This window comes from Bison bison, unplaced genomic scaffold, assembly GCF_000754665.1.
Source record: "Bison bison bison isolate TAMUID 2011002044 unplaced genomic scaffold, Bison_UMD1.0 scf7180017864492, whole genome shotgun sequence".
NCBI lineage: Eukaryota > Metazoa > Chordata > Mammalia > Artiodactyla > Bovidae > Bison > Bison bison.
This window is the reverse complement of record NW_011495051.1, coordinates 4,479,304-4,494,160: the sequence shown is the minus strand read 5'-3', so window position 1 is coordinate 4,494,160 and position 14,857 is coordinate 4,479,304. Positions and strand designations below refer to the sequence as shown.

Here is a 14,857-nt window from a genome sequence, read left to right as displayed (position 1 = left end):
CCCCCCCCCCCCCACGTCCTGCTCGGTCCCCTTCAGGAACGCAGGGCCCCAAGAAGTCTTCTCGCCAAGGGAGCCCCTCGGGGGATTTCCCCCGGGACAGCGTCCCTCCAGGTTAGCCATATCCCACTCCCACTTCAAGAACCCCGACGGCGCATCTTCTATAAATCCGAGACTTCTCCAGACCCCCCTAAGATCCGCCTCCGTGGAATTAAGAGCCACAGCACTCCCCCGACACGGTAATCATGGCCCACAATTTCCCTCTTCATCTCACTGGGTATTACGGGCCCTCCAGCCCCTTCCCAGGTCCTCATTCCAGAAAGCTAAAGGTCCCCTCTGGGACCTAGTTTCCCCCGAAGATAGCAAATGAGACCCTAAGACCGACGTCGGACGGTACCCGCTGTCCACAGAGCCTCTCATCAAGTGGCAGTTCTCCTTAGTCTGGCCTCCAAGCCAGATCCCGCGGGGGGATATCTTCCCACCCCTGGCTCCCTGCGGCGCTCCCCTGGGCACCAAGGCCCAGCGCGGCCCAACGAGCCAAACCCACCCGGCACCCTCCCCGACGGCTCCGCGTTCCCAATGCGCCCCCTAGCGGCTCCAAAGGGCTCAGGGGGCGGGGCTGGGAGGGTGGGCGGAGGCTGATCCGCCATGGCCCCGCCCCACCCCGGCCTAGTTACGGTGAAACACCCGCCCCAGAGTCCCGCCCCCTGCCCCAGCGCTCGGCTCCTGCCCTCTGGGTCCCCGCCGCCGCCTGCGTTCCTGGAGCCGGGTTCTGGTTCTCACTCCCGCGGCCTCCCGCGGCCTGATTTCTTGGTGCCTCCTCACTCTGACTCAGGCCGTCTGCATTCCCCTGATTCCAGCTGCCTGGGGTTTGTATGGCTATTAGGTCTTGAGGCCCCCACCCCCACCCCCACCACACAGGCACCCCAGCCATGGGGGTGTGGGGCGCACTGGACGCGCGAGCTGGGTGCAGCCTGGATTCTGAATTTGTCGGGGAAGGAAAAAGGGTGAGTGTGCGTCAGAGCCGGAGCCCCGCAGCTGCCCGATTCCAGTCCAGGATGCAAAGAACAGGGATCTGTGCTTGCCTCTCCGTGCCTCGGTTTCCCCGTCTGTAACACGGGATGTTAGCAGTAGATCCTGCAAGGGTTGCAGTAAGGATTGAATTGGTAAGTATGAGTAACCATGCCACTTGCTGAGCAATGTCCACGCGTCTGCCACTACTGGTGTCGTTAAGGACTCACTCTCAGCGACACACACACACACCCTGGCCGGGAGGGAAGGGTGAGGCACTGACCACCAAACCTTATTCCAGGCAGGGTCACACCCAGCGCCATGCTTGTTCTCACGCATACCCGCACACCCTTCTAGAACAGCACCATCCCTACACACACACACACACACACACACACACACACACAGAGTTCCCTGTAGAGACACAGACACACGTGCTATTCACGTGCTTAGCAGCCCACTGGCCCTCAGAGCAACCCCAGCGGATCTCCACGGCACGGAGTAGGATTGCTCCTGCACACACGTGTCCACTTGGTGGATTGTTACACATACACACACGCCCTAACCCTCTGACAGTCACACGCAAGGCCGAGCATCGTGTGCCCACTCCACAGCCATGAACGCACAGGAGTCGAGGAGACTCTGTTGTCATGCGTACTCAGGCGCACACGCACACACCGTGCCGGTCCGGGAAGCACAGCCCATCTGCATACCCGTATCCAGACCAGGAGCCCACCCCCACCCCGCCAGCCATCATTAAGCTGTTACCAGCGGCCCCTTGGCCGCCTCCGCTCACCGCACACCGCCTGGACCCCCTCCCTCCCAGCCTAGGCTGGGAGCCATGGGGGCAGGGGCGTACAGACACATGGGGTGCAGGACATACACATGTGCCCACCATGTGGACGCTCGTAAAATGGTTGCCCTGGTAACAGCGACTTGAAAGACCAGGTTCTTCCTCTGGGGTGGGCAGGGGGACAGGGGCGGAGTCGAGGGGCGGGGCCCCCGGGGTGTAGGACTCATGCCCACCTTCCACCACCGTGGGGAGACTCGGTCACGCTCCCCACTTAGAAGGAGACCCCTGCACACTCAGGGACATACACATTGACCCAAACACACACGGAGGAGGCAGCCCCTGTGACACTCAGGCACCCAGAGCCCCGACCCACCTCAAGGCCGGCCCCACGTGATCACACCACACAGGTGTGACCCCCTCTGACATCAATGCATGTCACCTCATACAACCCAGCACGCTGGCCACTTTCTGTCGCCAACCACAGGCTTTGTCACCCCCTGGACAGGTGGTGACAGACACCCTGTCACACTGGCTGACTCACACAGCGGCGGGAACTGGTGCACACATGACATGCCCCCCCACCTCCGTCAAGGGAGCTGTCTGAGCCGGGCTGCCTGTGAGGCCAAGGGGATTCAGGGGTTGGTTCTATTTGCAGGAAACATGGATATTTACAATGCTTTATTTTTAAACCTTGCTTGTTCCAGACTGGGCTACTGTGGGGCGGGATGGGTGGAACCCAGCCTTGAACCTCCCACGCTAAAAGTCAGCCCGTGGCTAGGGACTGTGGTCTTTCAGTGCACGGATTGGGAGGGTGGTGAAGCTCAGTGAAGAGCAGGGGGCACTCAAAGGCATGTGACCTCTGTGACTGATTTGAGCTGGCTGGCACCAAGGTCAAGGCTGAGGCAGGGGCAGCCAGGCCCAGACACCTGCCCATCGCCACCTCCTCTCCCATGCTTACTGGGAAATTAGTTCTGCTCCTTTACTGACTCCTCCACAGCACATCTCCGCCAGGTAGCTCCAGGTGAGGCCTTCCCTTCCCCAGCGTGCTGTAAGCCCATGGGGCAGTTGTGAAACCTGAGGATCAGAGAGGTCAAGACATCAGCCCCAGGTCACACAGTAAGACAGCAGCTCAACTCTGGGGCTGGATGACTACCAAACATGTAACCACTGTCCCCCACTGCTCCTCCAACCCTGTCCCTTCTGGTCAGAGGGCCCTCTGCACCCCCCACCCCCGCCCGATGGTCACTGCTTCCCAGGGGAGTGTTCTGTTCCTGGATAGAGGCTGAGGCAGAGGGTTAGGGAGGCTGGTGGCCATTGGCCAAGACGCAGAGACTTGGCTGGTAGAGAAGTTTCCATCTTAACTCCAGGAGCTGGTCCAGGCCCTGCAGCCCCATGGCTGCATTTCGGGGACCCCTCCAGGGACCAGCCCATGGAGGGTGAGGTGGCCTGGCGCCTTCTGTGTTCTCTGTCCCTCCAGCCACCCCTCCAGTCAGAGCATCCTCACACACTGAGTGTTACTCCATCCCCCCCAATATGCTGGTGGCTGAGCTCGCTGTGCCTCAGTTTTCCCATTTGTGAAATGGTTCCTGTGTTTCTTCAGCACAGGGTTGCTGATGCCCAGCCAAGAAGCTCCCTGAAACCAGGCTCTAGGGCTCTGGATTCATCAAAGTTATCCTCACCCTGAGCTGGACAATGCTGAGGGCAGAGAGAGGCCTCGGCTCCTACCGAGAACACAGCTGGACACCCACTCCTGGCCGAGGGTCAGAGCAAGGGCCCCAGGGACCAGGGAAGGAGCCAGCCGGACTGGCCAGGATGGGGACCCATGAGGCCTGCGGGCGGCAGGAAGGAGCAGGCTGATTCCAGGAGAGGATGATGGAAAAAGCAGGGCCGCCAGCTGTCCCTGCAGGGCCATTTGCAGCCCCAGGTCACAGGTCGAAGGCCCTGTCCCTGGGGGTCCCAGGTCGGCAATGCAGGAAAGCCATCAGGCTGGGGGGCGGGGCAGAGGGCTGGGGAGGCAAAGGGGCCTGGGCCTGGGGTTGGGGGACACCTAAGAGGTGGAGCCAGGGCTGAGAACCTTATGGCAGATCACAGACAACCCACACACACACAAAAGCCACAAATGTGTGGACATTGAGTGTGTATCCACACACACACACACGTACAATAGATACACACGCTCACAGATTCATAAATATGCACATCAAAACACAGACACCCCCCCAAAGTCAGTCATGCTCTGCAGATGTGTGTACACACTCACTAATGCACACACACACACTCAGATGTGCACGGCAGCCCCAGATGCTAAGGCTCACAGGCACCCCACAGCACACACCTCCCAGCACCCTGGCCCTCACCACCCGCCAGTCTGGCCCTGCCTCCTTGCGTCCTTGGCCCAGGCTGCCCTAATCCTGGTCTCGTGTCCTGAAGCCAGAAGATAAGGGGCAGCTGCAGCCCCAGATAAAGGAGGCGAAAGCCGCAAATCCGGAGCGGCCCGGCGGCAGCGGGCAAAGAGCCCGGGCCACACCTGCCCTGCGCTTCCTCCCCCATCCGACCAGCCAAGAGGGACAGAGAGAGGGCAGGGGAGACAGTGGAGGGAGAGAGAGACAGAGTGGAGGCAGGGCAACCATGGGGGCTGGCAACAACAGCAGAGAGATGGAGACAGATGCAGCGAAAGATGAAGAGAGGGAGAGAGATGGAGAGCCAATATGTGGGGAAAAGAGCGAGGCAGAGAAAGGTATGAGATAGACACACTGAGAGAAGGAAATACAGAAAGAGAAGCAAAAAATGCTAAGCCAGAAACAGGAAGAATAAAAGGAAGGGACGGAGGCAGGGGGAGCCCCAGTGCCTGGGCAGAGTGCCAGCGGCACCTTCCCAGGCCCAACTCCACCCCCTCCTGAGTGCCTCAGTCTCCCTACCTGCTCGGGGGCCCCAGGGCAACCTGCCTCCCTCCTGCTTCCTCAGATCAACCAAGGTCAGGCATTTGTATGACTCAGGCCCAGTTCAGTGTTGCAGGAACATCTTTCTTGGTGTCCCCACACTCTCCAGGCTGGCACCTGGGAAGTCCTCAGCTCCTTGCCACAGCCTCAGTGAGGGTGGGACACCCCACCGGGCCAGAGGAGGTATGCCCCCAGTGCCTCAGTTTCCCTAGCTATGACAAGATACAATCACTCAGCAAGTGTTCAGGGAACCCCTACTGTGTGCCAGGCCTGGTACATGCATGCTGAAGACATAGAGGAGCCGAAGCCGACCCGATGCCCACCAGTTCTGGACTTAGTTTAATGAGGGGAAGATCCTCAATGCCTCCCTTTTCTAGAGAAGATGATGCTGAGAACAGAAGAGTGAGTGGGGTACCCAAGGTGACTGGGTGTGGGAAACTGTTACTGGGAAAGGGAACCGCATATCTGAAGCCTGGGAGGTAAGACCAGCTCACGGGAATTCTGGCATTAACTTGGTACTTGAGTTCAGGGAGTGAGGAGGTGAAGAGGCATGAAGCTGGGGAAGGCAGCAGGGGCTGGACTATGCAGAAACTTTGGGGCTATAGTCTAGGACTAGGGAAGTAGGGAGCCAAGGCAGGATTGGGAGCAGGGGAGGGTCATGGTCAGATCTGGGTTTTAGAAAGAGGTGTGGGAGGCTGGGCTATTGGGGGTAGGTTGGGAGATTGAGGCCTGGAAGGGGAGTTGCCGGGAAAGGGGACAGGCTAGAAAGAGACTCTGGAGAGAAAGCAGATTGGACATGGGGACTGACAGGCTGTGGTGGGAGGAGAGGCTGATGCCCAAGGTCTCTGGCTAGGCAATGGGGCAGTCCCCAGACCTGGGACCTCTGCAAGCCATTGATTCAGGTAGAGTTGGGATGAATGTCTGTTTCCTCCACACAAGGTCAGAGACAGGAATAAAGGAGCTAATACATGAAAAGAGCTTAGAACAGAGCCCAATATACAGTAAGTGCTCAATAATTGTGCAGCTACTGGTAAATGATTAGTACTATGCCATTAAAATAATGCAATATTATAACAAAATAATAACAAGCAATTAATAATGTGTCACTTATATTAATACCCATATCATGGTTATTACGGATTCCCTGGCAGCTCAGCTGGTAAAGAATCCGCCTGCGATGCAGGAGACCCTGGTTCAATTCCTGGGTCAGGAAAATAGGGATAGGCTACCCACCCCAGTATTCTTGGGCTTCCCTAGTGGATCAGACAGTAAAGAATTCACCTGCAATGCGGGAGACCCAGGTTTGATCCCTGGGTCAGAAAGATCCCCTAGAGAAGGAAATGGCAACCCAGTCCAGTATTCTTGCCTGGAGAATCCCCATGAATGGGGGTGCCTGGCAGGCTACAGTTCACGCGGTCGCAAAGAGTTGGACATAACTGAGTGACTACGCAGAGCACAGCACATTGTTATTAATTGCCAGTCCACAATCTCCCTTTCTCTCCCTACAGGAAGGCTTTCTGGATCGCCTTACACAGAGAAGGCTCGTTGTCACAGGGCAAATCCAGGAAGCCCTAAGAAGGGTCTTCTTGAAGCCTGAGGCCCAGAGAGGGGAGTCCCATTCCTGAGGTCACCCCCTGTGGGCCTCAGTTCTCCACCTGAACAACTGTTTCCCCAGAGAGATCTGGACGCCTGTGGGATGATGTCCCGGGAAACGATGGTAGAACCTCAGAGGGCAATGGGGCGGGCACCTCAAGAAGAAGTGAGTTCCTGTCCCTGGAGGTGGGTAAGTGGGACAGAGTCTCCCAAGGACTGCTGTGGTTTCTTCCAGAGTCCCTGATTCCAAGTTTTATTTCCAGTTTGTCCTATAGAGGGCGGCAGAGGCCAGAGATGGAAGACAAGCTGCTCCCTGACCCCCATTCCATTTTCCCCCAGGTCTTAGAAAAGCTGGAGTTAAGCCTGTTGCGGCCTCAGGCAAATCCTTTCCCTCCTCTGGCCTCAGTTTGTCCCTCTGTCACTCAAGGAATTCAGTCTCTGTCTCATTTCCTTGTTCCAGGAAAGCTTTGTCAAGGTTAGCGGTAAAATGCACGGGTGGCCAAGAAATTGGTTATTGACATCCTGCACTGTGTTCACATAATTCGAGGCAAATAATAGTGATAAAGAAATAGCAACGTTGGATCCCTGAGTCAGGAAGATCCCCTGGAGGAGGACATGGCAACCCACTCCAGTATTCTTGCCTGGAGAATCCCATGGACAGAGGAGCCTGGCAGGCTACTGTCCATAGGGTCGCAAAGCATTGGACACAACTGAAGTAGCACACAGTAGCAACAATAGTACTCTTTAATGTTTACTGACTGTTATTTATTGAGTCTATAATTTCTAAAACTGCTATTTTTATCAGCCCCATTTTTCTGATGAGGAGACTGAGGCACAAAGTTAAGGACAATGTTCTCAGTTGGTCAGCAGAAGTGCTGGGATTCCAAACTGGCAGGCTGAGTCCACAGCCCAGAGGTGCCTGTGCTGCACCAAGGCTCTTCCAGGAACAGGGAGCTTTAGGAGAGTGCAACAGGCAATGGTGGGGACTGTGGAAAATGGGGACTAGATTCTGCTCTCCTTGGGCTGTTTGTTCTCCACTTCCCTGGGATAAAATCCCCAAGCCCTCCCCAAAGTCTAGAGGGCCCTGCATGACCTTCACCTCCCTGTTCTCACCTCCTCCCTCTCTCTCCCTTGCTCACGCAGCTCCAACCACAGAGGGCTCACTATATGTCTAACACACCAGGCAGGGTCTTGCCTCAGGGCCTTTGTACTAGCTGTTCCCTCAACCTGGAGCACTTTTCCTTCTGATATTCCTGTCTCTCTCACTCATCTCTTGCAAAACCATTAAAATGTCCCCTCAGTGAAAAAGCTTTCCCTGACCATTCTATTAAGAACCGCAACCACCAGAAATGGTTTTTCCACTTCCTCTTCCCTGCTTCATTACCGTCCAATATACAGTATACCTTACTTATGTATTATGTTGACTGTCTTCACCACTTCTATCTAAGCTCCTAAGCATAAGGATTTTTTGGTCTGTTTTATTCACTGCTGTTTTGCTGACTTCCTTGGTGGCTCAGATGGTAAAGCGTCTGTCTACAATGCGGGAGACCCGGATTCAATCCCTGGGTTGGGAAGATCCCCTGGAAAAAGAAATGGCAATCCACTCCAGTACTTTTGCCTGGAAAATCCCATGGACAGAGGAGCCTGGTAGACTACAGTCCATGGGGTCGCAGAGTCGGACACGACTGAGCGACTTCACTTCACTTCGCTGGCGTCTAGGATAGCATGTAACACATAGGCATTCAACGAGTTACTCGTTTAAAGAACACCCCAAATAAAAGTAGTAGTGTTTTAAAATTCCATCAGGAAAACAAAATAGTTCTGTAAGCCAACTGTGGCCCGCGGGAAGCCAGTTTGAGAGCCCCAAGAGACTCACTGAACACTTCCGTTTCCCGCAAAGGGATCAGAGGTAGAAAAGGGACCCGAGGCCCCAGCCCCTCCTAGGTTCCGCCCCATTACGTCGATGCGCGTACAATTGCGTCACTTGGAGCGACCTGGGCATGCGCACTTCACCAGCAAGACCGGGGAAGACACACACGCGACCCGGAAGGCCTTTCCGCGGCACTCCAAAGCGGGCGTGAGGGGGGCCGATGGCGGAGGGAGCGGCAGTAGTTTCAGCAGAGAGTGATGGTGGTGGCGACCTAGGAACCGTCGAGCCGGAACGGGGAGTGGCGCCCATCAAACCTCAGTGAGTCGCTGGGTCAGGCGCGGCCCGAGCAGTGCTTGCCGGGAGCTGGGGCAGCGGCCCAGCATTGGAAGTTCGCCGGCTCTTGTGTTTCGGCCTTCCGTCCGCTCGCAGGGTCAGCGAGCACCTGAGATCACGCACGTTGGGAACTGTCACATGCACGAAGGGAGACCACGGTGCATGCTGGGGTGGGCGGGGTCTGGGGCGGAGGCCGCAGTGCATGCTGGGGACTGTAGGCCTAGGTATGGCGGGAATGGCGCAAGAGCACTGTTGGCCAGCCGCCGCACTTACAGGTAGGGACTTGTGTCTGAAGCTAGTGCCGCGGGGCATGCTGGGTCTTGGGGTCGGGGGGTGGGGTGGCTGAAAGGCATGCTGGGAAATGTGGTGGCAGCGGACCCGTTGCAGAGCACGCTGGGACTTGTAGTTTCTTGTAGCCTAAGGTCGCCAGGGATGTTCACATCTGATATTTGTACTTAATTCAGTTCTCCAGTCTGGGCACTGGGGACTCAGGAACAAAACAGATCCTCCCTGCGGCCTTGAAGTGTTCCTCGGCTGGCAGCTGGCTAGTTCTAAGTAGGGAGTACCCCATCAACAGAGGCATGTAAACAGGGGCAAGTGTTCTCAGCCCCTTTCTCTAGCGTTCATGAATCTGAGCTCAAGGCAGGATACTTCTTTTACAAGCCCTCCTTTCTTCTGCCTCTCTGCTGGCAGATACCTCACCACCAAGGAGCAGTTCCACGAATTCTTGGAAGCCAAAGGGCAGGAGAAGCCCAGCCAGGAATCCGAGGCTGTAGACCTTGCTGGCAATGACCTGGCTGAGCCTGAGGCCAAGCGGATCCGACTGGAGGACGGGCAGACAGAGGACGGCCAGGCAGAGGAGGCAGCTGAACCTGGGGAGCAGCTTCAGGCTCAGAAGAGGGCCCGGGGCCAGAACAAGTGCCGGCCTCACGTGAAGCCCACCCACTATGATAAGAACAAGCTCTGCCCCTCTCTGGTCCAGGTGTGCGTCACTGTTACCGAACGTCCCAGATGCCTTGAGTGTGAGCCTGTCTGCCCCCTGTTCAGTCTTCATGACGTTATGATGTATCGTTATTGTTCCCATCTTCCAGGTGAAGAAACTGAGGCTTGGTGAGGTTTCTGCCTTGTCTGAGGACACACAGCCAGGAGGGGAGGGATCTGAGTTTCAGACCTAGGCTGCCCGACTGCCTTCATCAAGGTCTCTCTGTCCTCCCTCATTGCCTCTCTGTTTCCTTGCAGGAATCAGCTGCTAGGTGTTTCTATGGCGACCGCTGCCGCTTCCTGCATGATGTGGGCCACTACCTCGAGACCAAGCCTGCTGACCTTGGCCCCAGCTGTGTGCTCTTCGAAACCTTCGGCAGGTGCCCCTATGGTGTGACCTGCCGCTTTGCCGGGGCGCATCTGGGGCCTGAGGGCCAGAATCTGGTGAGGGAGGGGTTGGTCCAGGCCCCGCCTGTCCGCAACGGCCTGGACAAGGCCCTGCAGCAGCAGCTGCGAAAAAGGAAGATCCACTTCAAGCGTGCAGAGCAGGCTCTGCGCCAGCTGAGCAGGGGCCCGCTGCCAGGCCCCACCCCCGAAGCCACTGTCCCGGAGGGCAGGGAGGCCGAGGGTGCCCCAGGGCAGGACAACTGTGACATCCAGCTGGCCCCCCAGGAACCGGACACCGTTGGCCCTCCCAGTGGCCCTTTAAGGACCTGCGGACCCCTGACAGATGAGGATGTAGTCAGGTTGAGGCCCCATGAGAAGCGGCGGGGATGTGTCATGGGCCCCCTCTGAGGACACTAGCAGCGTCGGGGGCAGACAGAGCTGGACACACTCCCAGCTCCAGAGAGTCCGGGCTCTAACAGAAGGGGGCAGTGGAAAAGGCTTCCTAGAAGGGAGGGCATTGGGACTGGGGCTTTGATGGTTGAGTAGAAGCTCTCTAGCAGAGAAAAGCATGGAGAAAAGAACTTTCCTCTTGGAGGGATTAGGTGACCTGTGCAGAGGTGTGGAGGTGAAAAGGAACCAGACTTACTGGGGCAGGACAAAGCCTGTGGGAAGGCTTGAGGCTTGAGAGGCCTTGAAAGTCAGATTCGTGGGTGGAAATTCAGTGTGCTTTTTTTCCCTTTCAGCTGGACATCAGTGGCAAGCTGTACCTGGCCCCACTCACTACGGTAGGACCCACAGCGGGGTGGGCAGGTGCTGGCAATGTGCTCATCACAGCAGTACCCACTGCTCCCCCTGCCCTGGGGCTTGGGTCCATGTCTGGGGTCCTAGCCTGCCATGCCCTTACGTGTGCATTCCACTGTCCCCAGTGTGGCAACCTGCCCTTCCGCCGGATCTGTAAGCGCTTCGGGGCGGACGTGACCTGCGGGGAGATGGCTGTGTGCACCAACCTGCTGCAGGGCCAGACGTCTGAGTGGGCCCTGCTCAAACGCCACCCCTGCGAGGATATCTTTGGCGTCCAGGTTGGTGGCGCCCCGAGGAAGGGAAGGAGGAGGGGCTCTTGGCTGCCACGTGTCAGGTGCAGGGTCAGGCTCTCCTGGATCACCTCCCAGACCCCCTGCCTCAGCTACTGGCCACGTGCCAGCCTGACGCACCTGGAGGAGCTGATAGCCTCGGCACGGGGCCAGGCAGGACAGCCCCTCACTCTCTGCCCACCCACCCGGCCACAGCTTGAGGGTGCCTTTCCTGACACCATGACCAAATGTGCCGAGCTGCTGAACCGCACCATCGAGGTGGATTTCGTGGACATCAATGTCGGCTGCCCCATTGACCTCGTGTTCAAGAAGGTACCCAACATTCAGCTGAGTGGGTGAGGGTGGAGTTGCTCGGAATCTGTGGGGGCCGTCTGTGCCTTGCTTTCTGCATCCGGACAAGGAAGGCAGTGGTAGAGTGGGAGCTGGCATCAGGCCCAGCCTGGGCCCGGCCTTCCCGAGCTCCAGCCACCTGTCTCTCCCAGGGCGGGGGCTGTGCCCTCATGAACCGCTTGGCCAAGTTCCAGCAGATCGTCCGTGGTATGAACCAGGTACTGCTCAAGATGACCACCCAGAGCCCTCACCGACCGACCCCAGGCCCTGCTGCCGACCACTCCCATTCCCACAGGTGCTGGACGTGCCGCTGACCGTGAAGCTCCGCACGGGCGTCCAGGAGCGTGTGAATCTGGCTCACCGGCTGTTGCCCGATCTGCGGGACTGGGGGGCAGCTCTGGTCACGGTGGGTCTTGGGGCGCAGTGGGCGTCAGGGCCCTGAGGCACTTCCCTTTCTAACTATCCCTCCCTCCCGTCTCCTCTCTCCTGGTCTCTGGCTCGCCCTCCATCTCTTGTCTCCGTCTGTCCATCTCTCTGTCTCTCTCTCTCTCAGTCCGTCTCTCCCGGGTTCTCTGGGTCTCTTTCTCTCTCTCTCTATGGTCCTCTGCTTCCCCGGCCCCTCCTTCCCTCCCCACACGGCCGCCTCTCCTCCAGCTCCATGGCCGCTCGCGGGAGCAGCGCTACACCAAGCTGGCCGACTGGCAGTACATCGAGCAGTGCGTGGCAGCAGCCCGCCCCATGCCCCTTTTCGGTGGGTCCCCACAGGTCACACACCCAGGCCCACCCCTCACCTGGGCCCCTCCCTGCCCCGATGGGGGGCTCCCGGCTGGCGAGAACTCCTCATGCCCTGGCACCCCTGCCCGACGTGGCTCCCTGAGACCCCGGCCTCTGTCCCTCAGGGAATGGAGACGTCTTGTCCTACGAAGATGCCAACCGGGCCCTGCAGACTGGTGTCGCGGGGGTCATGATCGCGCGGTGCGTGTGCCTCGGGCTGCAGCTGTGGCCTTAGTGTCATAGCGTGGAACTCTCAGGTTTTTTTTTTTTTTTTTTAATTTGGCTGTGTCGGGTCTTAATTGCAGCATGTGGGACCTTTGATCTTTATTATAGGATGTGGGATTTTTAGTTGGAGCATGTTGGGTGTAGTTCCCTGACTAGGGATGAAACCCAGATCCCCTGCATTGGGAGCATGGAGTCTTAGCCACTGGACCACAGGCAAAGTCCCAAATTTTCTGGCTTTGAGCGTTGTGTGAGTGTGGCTGGGAGGCCGGGGACCGTGGTGTTGGGGGCCGGGGTTTCCCCAGCGGCCCACTGACCGCTGCCTGCCGCCCACCTCCAGTGGCGCCCTGCTCAAGCCGTGGCTGTTCACGGAGATCAAGGAGCAGAGGCACTGGGACATCTCGTCGTCCGAGCGCCTGGACATCCTGCGGGACTTCACGCATTACGGCCTGGAGCACTGGGGCTCGGACACACAGGGCGTCGAGAAGACGCGCCGCTTCCTCCTTGAGTGGCTCTCCTTCCTGTGCAGGTGGGATGGGGCGGCGGGGCGGTGGGGTGGGCCAGGCACAGTGTGTGGGGAGCCCCAGCCCAACCTCATTCCCGCCACCCTCGCCCACAGGTACGTGCCCGTGGGCCTGCTGGAGCGGCTCCCGCAGCGGATCAACGAGCGGCCGCCCTACTACCTGGGCCGCGACTACCTGGAAACGCTCATGGCCAGCCAGAAGGCAGCCGACTGGATTCGCATCAGGTGCCCAGGAACTGAGGCCCTGGGGGACGGGGGATAGACGACCTGGTGGGTCTGGGGTGAGCTGGACTGGGGGCTGCCCCACACCAGGCCTGACCCCGGCTGCCTGCCTCCCTCCCACAGTGAGATGCTGCTGGGACCTGTCCCGCCCAACTTCGTCTTCCTGCCCAAGCACAAGGCCAATGCCTACAAGTAGCCACAGGGGCCGGAGGGGCATCTGAGTACCCAGAGAGCCCCCTAAAGCATGAGAAGACAATAAATTTTATTCTTCTAAAACTCAGGCCTTTCTGTGACCCTAATGCTGCCCTTGGCCCTCTGCCATCCCCACCCCCAGCCCCGCCTCACCCCTTCACTCATTCACCAGCCCTGTGCTGGCCACTGCTGGTTCCCAAAAGGCCTTGACAACAAAGAAGCCATCAGAGCCCATGAGATGGGGCCTCATCCTACCTGAGTGTGGATCAGGGTGGGCTGCCTGGAGGAAGGGGCCTCAGAGCTGACGGGCAAGCCATGCTGGCAGAGGTGGAAGGCAGCAGACCTCATCCAAGGTCCACCATACCCTCTGTGATGCCCGTCTCTGGCTCCCTTGGTTTCCTGGTCCACCCTGCCCACTCCCCACTCCGCCATTACCCGGAACCTCGACTGGTGGGCGGGCCACAGCCTGGAACCCGCTGCCCGGAGTAACCGGACAAACAGAACTCCACAGGACTCTGAGCCTGTTCTCTGGGTGGGCCACCTGTGCTCCCCACCTGCTGCCCTCCTGGCCCGCCTGGGTCAGGCCCCCACCTCCCTATGCAGCACCCCAAACCCTTCTACGCACCCACAGCTCCCCAAGAAGGCTTCAGTCCCCAGGGCCTGGATGCCACTGATGGGCTGGACAGCCAGCCCACTCCCGCCTGCACAGAGCCTCTGTCCGCTGTGGGTATGAGTCGGTGGCGGGGGGCGTGGCCATGGGGGCAGGGACTGGGGCTCTGTCCGCCAACCTCAGGACCCCACCTGCCTGCCTGCTTTTGTCCACAGGTTCCTCCAACCTGTACCACCCCCCAACCCCGGAGAAGGAGGTGTTCCCAACCCCTCCAGCAGGTACTGGCCTCCCGCCAACCCTTGAGGACTGGGGAGTGGGCGGGGCCATCCCGTCCCCACCCCTAACCCTAGATGGCTTCCCACTCCAAAGCAAGGCCAGTGTCCCTCATCCCCTCGAGGGGGCCTTGACAGTAAGGCAGGCCTATGACTCTTGTCCCTCAGTCAGTCCCCAAAGCCAGGTCTGTGTCTCCAGTCCCCCATCCCCCCTGATGAGCCCCCAAAGCACATCCTGGGTCCCCAGACTGGTAGATAAACCCCCAGAGGCAAAGCCTATGTCCTCATCCCCCAAATGGACCCCAGGGTTGGTCCGTGTCCTGTGTCCCCCTGATGTGCCCCCCAGGCAGGTCCCAGGACCATCCCTCTGAGGGCCACCCTCCTGGCCACAGGTTTCCAGATGGCGCCCTGCGGGTGCTTCTTTGACCCCCGCATCTACCGAATCGAGTGGGCTGCCACCGACTTCGGCCAGTCATCCCTGTACAAGCTGGTGGCCGTGGGCGATGGGGGGCCAGCTGGGGCCCCCACCTCGCCAGGCACTTACCTCCTGGAGCCCCAGCACTACCTCAAGGCCCCGGTGCCACCCCCACCGCCCGCACCATACCCCCACTACCAGCCACCGCCCCCTGGGGGCCCCCAGTACCTCCTGCCGTACTTCCCGCCTGAGGGGCCGGGGCCCGAGACCGTGGGCTTCATGGGGGACGGGGGGCCACCCGC

At 58.9% G+C, this 14,857-nt stretch overlaps 3 protein-coding genes across 3 annotated transcripts in view; 2 read left to right on the top strand and 1 right to left on the bottom strand.

Annotated features, from left to right (window-relative positions):
* NRTN (neurturin) overlaps positions 1-8,368 on the bottom strand; it is a 22,939-nt gene extending 14,571 nt beyond the window's left edge. The window contains exons 1-2 of the mRNA XM_010828206.1: positions 8,307-8,368; positions 2,760-2,875 (exon numbers count right to left, since the gene is read on the bottom strand). The gene's annotated coding sequence lies outside the window, so the exon portion shown is untranslated. The remainder of the gene's footprint in view (positions 1-2,759; positions 2,876-8,306) is intronic.
* Positions 7,987-13,342, top strand: DUS3L (dihydrouridine synthase 3-like (S. cerevisiae)). The gene is made up of 13 exons (XM_010828207.1): positions 7,987-8,521; positions 9,230-9,518; positions 9,776-10,288; positions 10,648-10,689; positions 10,831-10,983; positions 11,191-11,307; positions 11,478-11,543; positions 11,621-11,731; positions 11,980-12,076; positions 12,225-12,300; positions 12,662-12,850; positions 12,941-13,069; positions 13,190-13,342. The coding sequence occupies exons 1-13, from the start codon at positions 8,424-8,426 to the stop codon at positions 13,260-13,262; spliced, it is 1,953 nt and encodes a 650-aa protein (XP_010826509.1). The 5' UTR covers positions 7,987-8,423; the 3' UTR covers positions 13,263-13,342.
* An 84-nt stretch (positions 13,343-13,426) lies between these two features.
* The window catches only part of PRR22 (proline rich 22), a 2,246-nt gene continuing 815 nt past the window's right edge, over positions 13,427-14,857 (top strand). Inside the window, exons 1-3 of the mRNA XM_010828461.1 lie at positions 13,427-13,985; positions 14,084-14,146; positions 14,533-14,825. Of these exons, the coding sequence (XP_010826763.1) occupies positions 13,856-13,985; positions 14,084-14,146; positions 14,533-14,825 (486 nt within the window). The 5' untranslated portion in view covers positions 13,427-13,855. The remainder of the gene's footprint in view (positions 13,986-14,083; positions 14,147-14,532; positions 14,826-14,857) is intronic.